Below are 12,901 nucleotides of genomic sequence, written 5' to 3' on the forward strand. Positions count from 1 at the left end.
ACACATGGTTATGGGCTTAATGAGGAGACACCTGTACCATGTCAGATATAGAGCTGAAATCTATTACATTGAGTTTGCATCCCAATATTACACGTTTTATGCATCACAGACTGAAATAGAACAAAACCTTTTGACATAGAAACACCACATTTTCAGGGTTGGAAAAAAAGGATTCATTATGAAAAACATTTCACCTTTGAGGCCAAGAAAGGGCGATTTGGTCAATTACCTGCAGGGAAGGGCTACCAGTGGGATTTATAATGTCATTCATATTTTCATATCCTGACTGGCAGGGTGCGAGCATTCACGTGAGCGCACACGTACAGCACGCATGCAGGCGTGCACACACACAAACACTTCCTTTTATGAATATTCATCCGTGTGTTAACGGATGACGACAGGTCGGGTTAATTCCACCAGATTGTCTCTTGGCCTTTTCTGCCGCCGACAAGCGTGCACTCCAGATAATGGAGGACGCCTGCCGGAAGACCCGTCTCATTTTAACCCTTGCCTCCCCTCCGTGACACAGCCTTTAGTGAAACAGAGTTATGAACCCGGAGGGCTACACTTCCTGCATGGCCATTCTCACCCTTCAGATGTGTTTTGAGAGGTTCACAAATAACACAGACGTTTTTCTAAGCCGCGACACATCTCATAACTATACAGCTTCCATCTCAAAGTCTAGGATTATTATGATGTACATGAGATCAATCGTTCCTTATAATATCTTTGTGTTTGGCAACTTATATGCAAAAGTGACTTACAGTTAACATATGTTCAGTATATGTGGCCCAGGTGGGAATTGAACCCACAAGCACCATGCTCTAACACACTGAGCCATCGGAACCTGGTTTGTCATATTAGGTTACCACTGGCATGTACAGTCCAAGCGTCATGTCTGCAAGGTCCCAATGCATGGGAGGACGCGTGACTTACTTGATGTTGTCGAGGCAACCCGAGTCGGGTTTGAGGATGGCGGTGTGGTGGAACATCTTGTACAGCGCGATGCCTAGGAATATCACGTTGAGCTGGGAGAATGGAGTGAAAGAAAGCAGAGAGCATAGCTGAGAGGGAGTTTGTGTGTTGTAGATGATGTTTTCATTTATTTTTTTTAAGCCGGGGAGACATTGTTAGAGCTAGTTGAGTATGTAGTGTAGGAACAAGAAGCGGTTTCCAACTTTGCCAAATAGAGCACAACATTATATGAACACTGTATACAGTATTACTACCACGTATGCACTGAGCTCTTTCCATGAGAGACTGACCAGGTAAATCCAGGTGAAATATATGATCCCTTACTGATGTCACTTGTTAAATCCACTTAAAATCAGTTTAGATTAAATAGTAACGGACCAGCGGTGGCGCCATCTCAAAATAGTATGGCCCCCTCGAACTGACACCAATTGAATTGTAACTCATAATACACTGTGCTGGGAAAGAGACTAGCCCTTTTCTACGTCTCTTCTACTTATCCCCCCCGCCCCCCCCCCCCCAAGTCCTAGAGGGACTACGATTCCAGGAGGAGTCAGCCTTTCTTAGTGGAAGTATTCTGGTTGTTACAGAGAAAAAGCATGAGTCATGAAGTGGAAATAATAGTGTTTTGTGATTTCAGAAAATTGGAGCGTGTAGAAAGAGCATTAGACATGCATTTCGGGATTTGAAAATATCCAAGTTAGGAATTGAATATTTGTGTGTGTGTGTGTGTATTTTACCTCAGCCTTTGTGGCTTCGGAGTGCCTGCTTGTGTGCCTGTGTCGGATTGTGTGTCCTCTCTCTGTGCCTCAAGGTACAAAGTAATAGTAAACCTAGTGTACGATTCTAGGTGGAAGTTCTGGGTGAAAATCAATCATAAATCGTAGAGAGGCATCACTTGGCGACTGATTTCTAAGTGGAGTTCCTCTCTCCCTCAGCAAAGACATCTCTGTCAGTTGTGCGGCAAAGCGACTAACCGCAATACTTCACAATTCACATCCTCATCCATTTCCCACCATGACACATGACCAGCAGTGGCTTATACCCAACGGTGTTACAGAGGAAAGTGGATGTTAAGTTCTCTCTGGACCATTGAAGCAGTGACTTGGGGGGCTAAATAGGGTTAATGAGATAGTACGGGAGTGGGGAAGTAGGGACGCTTACCATAATTATCAAGGTTGCCGGTCCTATGAAACTCCAAATGAAGTAAGTGTCCAGACGAAGCCAGCACCTGGAGGGGAGAAGAAAGAGAGAGAGTACATCATTTATGGAATATCATCATCATCATCATCAGCATCTCCTTGTCTTGTTTGACCATCTCTGCTACATGAATAGAGAGAAAGTGTGAGAGGAGAGAACAGGGAAGAAAGAAACGGGGGAGGGAGAGGGATGGAGAAATTGAGAGAGAGAAGGGGGTGGGGAAGAGGGAGGGAGGGAGAGCGAGAAGGGGGTGGGGCGGGGTAGAGAGAGGGCGAGAGAGAGAGCGAGAGCGCGAGCGGTAAGGTGAGGCCGGCACACAGGACATACATCAACATGGAGGCTGGAATGACAAAGAGAAATGAGCACTTCAAAAACACAGTGCCGCAAGGGGGTAGGAGAGTTATGACCATTGCATGAGGGTTTGGAGGGTGGGATTTTGGAGTTTCAGTGCCATAACTGCTTATAGGGTGTGATGGTCACAACAGAGTTATCAAAGGACAGAGTAACAAAACTGTAAAGTGGCTCGGGGGTGAAGTTTCCCTTAGGTACAGGTCCACTCCCCAATCCTAAAATCAAAGCTAGAATCCTTAAATGCTACATCCATTTTTGGCCTAATAAATGAATGACATATCCCCATTGATTCTTACAACTTATAAACGCCTCATGAGCTTAGCTCAAACCAAAATATACACTTTTTACTCCCATGTTGTAAACAGCGTAAATGTAAACAAACACTGTACAACCTCAAAACATGGTTCAAATTATACATTTGATACTATGGATGATCAGTCCTTCACTCTACGTCTCTGATACAATCCTGTCTGCAGCACCTCCAGGTTGGTATGTTAACATGTTAATCAGGCTTGAGGTTCATTCCATATCAGGAGTTGAATAGGAACACAGAAATACAGTTCATACTTGGAAAAGTTTGCACAGAAAACAATGGAATAAATTCCATGCCCTCAATTGAATTCCATGACCTCAAATGAATTCCATTTCCCGCATTAAGTAAAACGAAATTGAACTATCACAACCATATGCACACTTTTACCTTTTTTACACTATTGTGCCGACCCAAACCATACTATGCTGGCTTTCGGGATGCATTTCCTTTCACATTGTCCTTTCCAGCAACTATGGGGGATGTGTAAGCGGGCCAGTGCAGTATGGCTCAGCTCAACTAGTGTGAAAAGGCCTATCGAGACCTCGATGAACTGTTCAACCTCATCATGCTAAAGCTAGACTCAGAGAAATGACGTTGCAACGAGCAGCACTGGAGATATTGAGATGAGCGAGACGCATTACTTCGCCCACAAACAGTCACACACAGTATCGGCGCATGTGCACGTGTTCGCTTCATGCTGTTCAGAGCATGGTAGTCAGGGCCCCAAAGCCTTGCGTTTCAATGCTCTTAGTTGTTGAGGATATTTACCCACTATGCTGTTTACGTTATGGATCTACGTCATATCGCGGAGTCTACCGCTAACCAATGAACCCCTCTACAGTCCATTACCACATCAACACATGCGCTTGCTTCACTTCTCCGGCAGGTAGTCTAGGGGTTAAGAGCGTCGGGCCAGTAACCGAAAGGTCGCTGGTTCGAATCCCTGAGCTTGCAAAAGTTGAAGAAAATCCGACGTTCTGCCCTTGAGCAAGTCAGTTAAACCCCAACAGCAATTTCTCCCTGAAGACGTGGACGTCGAAGGCAGCCCCCCGTACCTCTCTGATTCAGAGATATTGGGTTAAATGGGGAAGGCACATTTTGGTTGAATGCACTCATTTGTGCGACTTACTATGTATCCCCTTTCCCATCACACAAAAACAAGACATGGCAGTTACAGTACGCTATTTGGCTGATTGAACTCGAATGGGCCCAGATATGATCACACAGGGCCGGATGCCGGATGAAGGCAATACTGGGACGACAAAAATGAAGTTGATACATGACCCGTCAGCTAAATTATTAATCGTTTCATCTCCGCCGCTGCTAGGTAGACCTCCATTTTTGGCCATCTGAAATGACAGTTTCCTACTCTGTAGTCATTCAGACTGACAAATAGGCTAAATGGAAGGGGCAACAAATTTTCTGTAATTCAACGGCATTTTAAGGCAGATTGAGAGGACAGCACTTGGCTTCGGACAGTGCGGGCCGTACTCGAACACTGGAAGGAAACGCAACAATGCAACTGGAGATTTAATAATACTGTAACGTGTCACCAAGCCGCTCAATAATTGCCAGCCGGCACGAGATTGAACTTCACTAAAATGTACACCATCTTTCCTGGCTTTAAATAGATACATTTTTACATCTACTGTGGAAAGTGGGATTGAATCAACATAATAACACTCCCTTTTAATGCAACAAACCAAATCTAACTTCAAGACTAAGTTGGTGGTTTTGATGTAGGCTGAGCCTGCTGAGGAGCACACTGGCGTACCCTTGATCTATTTCATGGGCATAAGCCTTTTTTCCATCACCCTCTGTCAGAGTTGCTAGCCTAGATGCACATTTGAGATCACAGAGCAGAGCCGTGTGTGCGTGTGCACATTAGTTAGTGAGTTTCTAGCCCGGTTACAGCTAATATGGGTCAGCAATGAGGGAGTGATTGCTTCCTACAAGAGCACGGAACGTGTAGATATCTAACAGTCTTTAAAAAGCGAGTCAGATAAAGAGCTTTTTTTTTGTCTTAAAGGGGCAGTGTCCTGTTTTGAGACAGGCTTGAATATGCAAATAAGCCAAAAGGAAGAGAGTATGAATTTAATTTGGTAAAGTGGTTTCTTGCATCATATAACACAATAGAATGTACTTTTCAGTCACCTACTTGGCCAATTGTGTTACAGATCATTTCTTAAATGTTATGAAGTGATTTGAGCTTTCAGACAACTAAAACATCAGGTCTAAAATGGTTAATGTCAAGCCATGCACAATATTTTTTTATAGTCTCATGGAATGGAGGTCTACATTGAACACCACATATTGGCTATTGTGTGCAATATCATAGAAGACAACAGCTATAGCTATATCCATGTGGAAATGTTTTGTTGATAGGCCATTATGATAGGTCTACATTATTCTCACATAGCCGCAATAGCCTATGGCCACTGTCTGAAACTGTAACTTAACACTAGAACCACCTGGCCCCAGAGCCTATAAGTACCTTATAGAGAAGGTTGAGAAAGTCCTACTGAAAAAGTATATAGCCTATTTTCGACACCACTTTCAGACTATGACGTATCAACATTTTAACAGTTTAATCAACACATTTGATATACGCTATTGGAACAATAATCATTAGGTCGTGTTTAAGAATGTCTTGGGTAACATTAGAACACTAAAGAAAAATATTATTTAAAAGAACATAATAGCATTTCCTTTAGTTTAGGTTACTCTAGGCCCCTCAAACTCAACTCAGGACATTGAAGTCAGTCTCACTGCATTTTTCCCCTTGTACCCTTCTAATCAAGGATGATTTAAATCTGGGATACCAGGTGGGTTAAATTAATGATCAAGTAGAACACCAGCAGGCTCCGGACTGCACCTGCTTTAGCATATAAGTAAAAAACGAAAATCAAATCACAAAGAAATCATTATAATTTTGTTTTGGAAGGTCTAAAGAAACATTGTAGAAATAAGAAAATGTATTTGAAAAATCAGGATAGAATATTATGTTACTAATCTTTGCTTAGTAGCCATAGAAAATGCTAGAAATGCTGTCAATGCTTGACAAAGTGTCATAGAATGCAGAATATACTCTGCACGACTGGCATTGTTTGCTTACCCTAGCTCATCAACATGGATAGAGTAAAATACATGTTTTACAATTTTCGTTTGCCTTACAATAAATAGGATAAGTAATAGAGTTATAGTAAATAAAACAGTCCCTTAACAGCTTCCAATTACAAAGTAAAACGTAAAAGAAAATATCAACACAAAGTGCACGGTGAAATGATTTGCTACAAACATGGGTGCCAACTCTGATAAATAGGCATAACACACACTCATCATTACACTATTGTTGTTCTAAATTAAAATCAACCGCTTCACTCTCCTTGCCATTCAGTAAGGCCTAATTTAATTTCAATTGTGAAGTTAAGTGCACAATTATTTCCTATTCAACTATTTATCATTCATTCAGTGAGGAGAGAGAGACGCATTAGCGCCTGGCTGGGTACCAACGTCCTACAGCACATTGTCTTGGCGGGTTAAGTTGGAAATAGGTGTGAGAAAATAAAACTGGTAAAAAGGCTGTAAATACTTTTCTGTTTGTGATTCTACAATTCGGACAAATGAGCAATGTAAAATACAAACATTTAGGAAAAGTCAGGGAAGAGACAGGAAGTTGCTTTTCTTGGGGGGGTGGTCGATTTTTTTTACTTACAAAATCAAAGTGGGTACAGCCTCAGCATTCACAGGTAACACACGCCGGATGTTGCACAAAATGCTTGCAAAATGAATTTTTCCACTCACAAGACCTGAAATTTGCTCAGTGCCGAACATTCTGTGTCACCCCGAACACGGACTACGATAACGAGTGTTCAGAAATACATACTGAGTCCTGAAAAATATATTTATTTTTCTTACATGAAATGGCCCTAGTGCAATAATCACTCGTGTTTCAACCATATTAGGTGTCAGTAGCGTTATTAGACTACAGTCGCAGCTACAAGCTCAAATTCCTTGGCAGAGTATGTGCAATTACATCACACACCAACACGCTCTAGCACCGTTATGGTGCCAAAAGAGGCTTTGAAAGAAAATAAATACAGATGGGTTAGCTGACGTTGTCACGGAAACGATGCCCACGCTTCAATGGGGCAGGAGTCCATGAGTTGTTTTGATTCTGGATGGCCAGATAGCTAACAACACTACACACGTTTCCATTCACAGTTTTTATGCGAGTAAAGTCATACTGTATATTTCAAGAAAATCACGACTGTTGTGATGGAAACAGGATGTTTTGGTCCAATTTTGCATTTTAGCTAACCCTAACCCCTTTCCTTACATTAACCTAATTCTCCTAACCTGCTATGTTAATTATCCTAACCTGATGCGTAGGTTCTCCTAACCTGCTACGAAACGAAAAATCTGACGTTAATTTGACAAAAGCTTGATCCCTTCTAGCTATGAATGGCTACAGATGATAAGTTATGATGAACTTCACAGGGTGGTGAAAGTGCACAGTATGAGCTTGATGCTCCTTTCCCCAAAAATTTGAGGGTGTAATTCTGGTGACATGATGATTGAGGCTTGACTGACGTTTGACAAATAAAATCAACATAAAAATGTTTGTTCCGACCTCAAAAGTGGTCTCCTGGTTTAAGCATTGTTGTGGAGTTAAACCATCCAAATGTGTTATTTTTCTATTAAAAAAGCGTGATTTTTAAGATTGAAAAAAAAAATAATAATAATAAACGGTAGGAAAAAATGGAAACCTCACAAAAATTACAGAATTTGGGAAAATAAATTATTGAATAAGGCAACATCAAAAAAATCCCGATTTTCTAGAGCCCTACAAATGGCACCGCACTATGGGCCCTGGTCAAAAGTAGTGCACCATATAGGGAATAGAGTACCATTTGGGAAACAGCCAGTGAGTGTTACTTTGGTGTGTCACGATCGTGTGGAGGATTGACGGACCAATGCGCAGCACTTGGAAAATAAGCCATCTCCTTTTATTGGTGAAGAAGGCACACGAAACAAAACACTTAAACACTAAACAAAACAAGAAAACGATCGTGAAGCTAAATAACGATGTGCACACACTGGCTACAAACGTATCACATAGACAATTACCCACAACCAATGAGAGCCTATGGCTACCCTAAATAAGGCTCCCAATCAGAGACAACCGAAATCAGCTGTCTCTAATTGGGAACTCATTCAGGTAACCATAGACTCTCCTAGACAACTAAACATACATAGACAACGCTAGACACCTGAACTCCACACAAACCCATATACTACACAACAACCCCTTTACCATAAAAACCACCCAAAACCAACAAAACACAAACATTCCCCATGTCACACCCTGACCTAACTAAAATAATAAAGAAAACAAAGAATACTAAGGCCAGGGCGTGACATAACCCCCCCCTTAAGGTGCGAACTCCGGGCGCACCATTACACAGTCTAGGGGAGGGTCTGGGTGGGCTTCCATCCACGGTGGCGGCTCCGGCTCTGGTCGTGGTCCCCACGTCACCACAGTCCCTAACCGCCTCCTTCGCTTCCTCCAGATGACCCCCCTCCACATTAACCACACTGCATTAAGGGGCAGTTCCGGACTAAGGGGCAGTACTAGGGTAAGGGGCAGTACCAGGGTAAGGGGCAGTACCAGGGTAAGCGGCAGTACCAGGGTAAGGGGCAGCACCAGGGTAAGGGGCAGCACCAGGATAAGGGGCAGCACCAGGATAAGGGGCAGCACCAGGATAAGGGGCAGCTCCGGACTGAGGAATGGCAGCTCCGGACTGAGGAATGGCAGCTCCGGACTGAGGGACTGCAGCTCCGGACTGAGGGACGGCCCATGGCTGGCTGACAGATCTGGCTGCTCATGGCTGGCTAACGGATCTGGCTGCTCATGGCTGGCTGACGGATCTGGCTGCTCATGGCTGGCTGACGGATCTGGCTGCTCATGGCTGGCTGACGGATCTGGCTGCTCATGGCTGGCTGACGGATCTGGCTGCTCATGGCTAGCTGACGGATCTGGCTGCTCATGGCTGGCTGACGGATCTGGCTGCTCATGGCTAGCTGACGGATCTGGCTGCTCATGGCTAGCTGACGGATCTGGCTGCTCATGGCTAGCTGACGGATCTGGCTGCTCATGGCTAGCTGACGGATCTGGCTGCTCATGGCTAGCTGACGGATCTGGCTGCTCATGGCTAGCTGACGGATCTGGCTGCTCATGGCTAGCTGACGGATCTGGCTGCTCATGGCTAGCTGACGGATCTGGCTGCTCATGGCTAGCTGACGGATCTGGCTGCTCATGGCTAGCTGACGGATCTGGCTGCTCATGGCTAGCTGACGGATCTGGCTGCTCATGGCTGGCTGACGGATCTGGCTGCTCATGGCTGGCTGACGGATCTGGCTGCTCATGGCTGGCTGACTGATCTGGCTGCTCATGGCTGGCTGACTGATCTGGCTGCTCCTGTCTGGTTGGCGGCTCTGGCAGATCCTGTCTGGTTGGCGGCTCTGGCAGATCCTGTCTGACGGACGGCTCTAGCGGCTCCTGTCTGACGGACGGCTCTAGCGGCTCCTGTCTGGCTGGCGGCTCTAGCGGCTCCTGTCTGGCGGACGGCTCAGTGGGCTCATGGCAGACGGGCGGCTTTGCAGGCTCATGGCAGACGGGCGGCTTTGCAGGCTCATTGCAGACGGATGGCTCAGATGGCGCTGGGGAGACGGATGGCTCAGATGGCGCTGGGGAGACGGATGGCTCAGATGGCGCTTGGCAGACGGGCAGTTCAGTCATCGCTGTGCAGACGGCAGACACCTGCCGGCTGAGGCGCACTGTAGGCCTGGTGCGTGGTGCCGGGACTGGTGGCACCGGGCTGGGGACACGCATCTCAGGGCTAGTGCGGGGAGCAGCAACAGGACGCACAGGACTCTGGGGACACACAGGAGGCTTGGTGCGTGGTTTAGACACTGGTGGTAAAGGGCTGGAGACACGCACCATATAGCTAATGCGTGGAGGAGGCACTGGTGGTACTGGGTTGGGGCGGGGAGGTGGCGCCGGAAATACCGGACCGTGCAGGCGTACTGGCTCCCTTGAACGCCGAGCCTGCCCAACCTTACCTGGTTGTATGCTCCCCGTCGCCTGACCAGTGCGGGGAGGTGGAATAACCCGCACCGGCCTATGTAGGCGAACCGGGGACACCATGCGTAAGGCTGGTGCCATGTACGCCGGCCCGAGGAGACGCACTGGTGACCAGATGCGTTGGGCCGGCTTCATGACATACGGCTCAACGCTCAGTCTAGCCCGGCCGATACGTGGAGCTGAAATGTACCGAACCGGGCTATGCACGCGTACAGGAGACACCGTGCGCTCTACTGCGTAACACGGTGTCTGCCCGTACTCCCGCTCTCCACGGTAAGTACAGGGAGTAGGCGCAGGTTTCCTACCTGACTTCGCCACACTCCCTTTAAGGCCCCCCCCAAGAAATTTTTGGGTTGTACTCACGGGTCTCCAGCCTTGTCTCCGTGCTGCCTCCTCATATCGCCTCCTCTCGGCTTTAGCTGCCTCCAGCTCTTCACGAGGAAGGCGATATTCTCCCGGTTGAGCCCACGGCCCCTTACCATCCAGTATCTCCTCCCATGTCCATGAATCCTGTGTAGGTAGGTCCTGTTGCCGCTTTCCATGCCGCTTGGTCCTATGGTGGGTAATTCTGTCACGATCGTGTGGAGGATTGACGGACCAATACGCAGCACTTGGAAAATAAGCCATCTCCTTTTATTGGTGAAGAAGGCACACGAAACAAAACACTTAAACACTAAACAAAACAAGAAAACGATCGTGAAGGTAAATAACGATGTGCACACACTGGCTACAAACGTATCACATAGACAATTACCCACAACCAATGAGAGCCTATGGCTACCCTAAATAAGGCTCCCAATCAGAGACAACCGAAATCAGCTGTCTCTAATTGGGAACTCATTCAGGTAACCATAGACTCTCCTAGACAACTAAACATACATAGACAACGCTAGACACCTGAACTCCACACAAACCCATATACTACACAACAACCCCTTTACCATAAAAACCACCCAAAACCAACAAAACACAAACATTCCCCATGTCACACCCTGACCTAACTAAAATAATAAAGAAAACAAAGAATACTAAGGCCAGGGCGTGACATGGTGTTACTGGGACTTGACTCTTATCAATGGATAAGAGGAGACGATGTAAACGCATGCGCATATCAAAGGCTTCCTAAGTAGTCATTATAAAATATGCTGAAAGCTTATTTTTTTTAAAGGGAAAGGGCTGTCATTTCTGGAGAATACTCGAGGCAGCAATGCTCCGACTATCTGCATGTTCTCCTCTCCAGTCATGTCAGGGTTCTGTTGCTTTTTGAGAGTATTCTTTTCCCCATGTGCCGGCCTGACACTGCGTTGGCGGCAGCCTCCTCTGATCTTGTTGGGGCGCTGTTTAGACTATTTATGCTAATTTGGCTAATTTTTGAAACGGCTTCCCACAAAATCCTTGATCGTACAATATGCATATTATTATTATTATTGGATAGAAAACAGTCTATAGTTTCTATAGGAGTTTAAATTTTGTCTCTAAGTGGAACAGAGCCCATTCTACAGCAATTTCCCTGACATGGATTCAGATTTCAGAAATGTTGGCCACTGTTCTGAAGTCAGTTAAAAGGGCACTGATTTTGCTATGACTATACGGACACTTCTTACGTCTTCCCCTGGATGCCTTTACGTGATGACGATTCCAATGGGGTCGATTGCGCGTTCACAGGCACTACAAATGAAAAAACCCTGTAGCTAGCAAGTCTTTTCTTGCTGCGTAACGCGCGTGGAGGACACCGACCCTCTCCTGTTCCAAGCGTTAGTTTAGCCTGTTATATTTCTCCGGTCATCTTTTCACTCGTTATAGGAGTTAAAAACATCATAAGGTAGTTAATTTAAAGCGTTTTATAGCAATTTATATCCGTTTAGTGCGATTTTGGGACATTTATTTCTTTAACGCTGTGAATAGGTGGGCACGCTTTCAGTTCATCCCGAACGCAGTTGTCATTTTCACATGGCAAGAGGACAGCTTTCCACCAAAAGACGATTCCTCCCAAGAAAGGATCCTTTGCCCAAGATACTGATGGAAGAACAGCTCAAGGTAGGACATTTTTATTATGATAAATCGTGTTTCTGTCGAAACATTTTAGTGGCTTAGGACGCCATGTTTTTTGACGTAGCTTCGCTTGGCGCAAACTGTATTGAAAAGTAAGGATAAATTAAAAAATGTAATAACGCAATTGTATTAAGAATTAAATTGTCTATCAATCCCTGTCCACCCTATATTTTTTAGTCACGTTTATGAGTATTTATGTATAAGAGTAGATCACTGTCTAAGTGGCGCAAGGAAATTTTCTGACCAACTGAGCTACATTTCACATTGTCTAACCATGATTTTGGTGGCTAAATATAAACATTTTCGATCAAACTGTATATGCATGTTGTAATGTGATGTTACAGGAGTGTCATCGGAAGAATTCTGAGAAGGTTAGTGAAAAAATTAATATCTTTTGGCGATGTTGACTTTTATCGCTCACTTTGGCTAGAATCAATGCTGGGCTGCTAATTGCTATGTGCTAAGCTAATATAACGATTTATTGGGTTTTCGCTGTAAGACACTTAGAAAATCTGAAATATTGTCTGTATTCACAGGATCTGTGTCTTTCGATTCGTGTATGCTGTGTATTTTTACGAAATGTTTGATGATTAGTAAGTAGGTAAACACGTTGCTCTAAGTAGTTTTTCTATTCCATTTGTGACGGTGGGTGCAATTGTAACCTATGCCATCTACCTGAAATATGCACTTTTTTCTAACAAAACCTATCCCATACCATAAATATGTTATCAGACTGTCATCTAATGAGTTTTTTTGTTGGTTAGGGGCTATAAATATCTTAGTTTAGCCGAATTGGTGATGGCTACTGGTGTTGGTGGACAAATAAAAGATGGTGGATTATGCTAATGTGTTTTTAGGTAATAGAT

The 12,901-nt window shown here is 44.8% G+C and overlaps 1 protein-coding gene across 20 annotated transcripts in view; it reads right to left on the reverse strand.

Moving 5' to 3' along the window:
* Positions 1-12,901, reverse strand: part of LOC129865730 (adhesion G protein-coupled receptor L3-like) — a 306,636-nt gene that overhangs the window by 25,750 nt on the left and 267,985 nt on the right. For all 20 annotated transcript variants that reach the window (XM_055938713.1, XM_055938710.1, XM_055938701.1 and 17 more), the window contains 2 exons: positions 2,137-2,203; positions 937-1,028 (listed from right to left, as the gene is read on the reverse strand). In XM_055938713.1, the coding sequence (XP_055794688.1) occupies positions 937-1,028; positions 2,137-2,203 (159 nt within the window). The remainder of the gene's footprint in view (positions 1-936; positions 1,029-2,136; positions 2,204-12,901) is intronic.

The sequence above is a fragment of the Salvelinus fontinalis genome, chromosome 11 (genome assembly GCF_029448725.1).
Source record: "Salvelinus fontinalis isolate EN_2023a chromosome 11, ASM2944872v1, whole genome shotgun sequence".
NCBI classification, from domain to species: Eukaryota; Metazoa; Chordata; class Actinopteri; order Salmoniformes; family Salmonidae; genus Salvelinus; species Salvelinus fontinalis.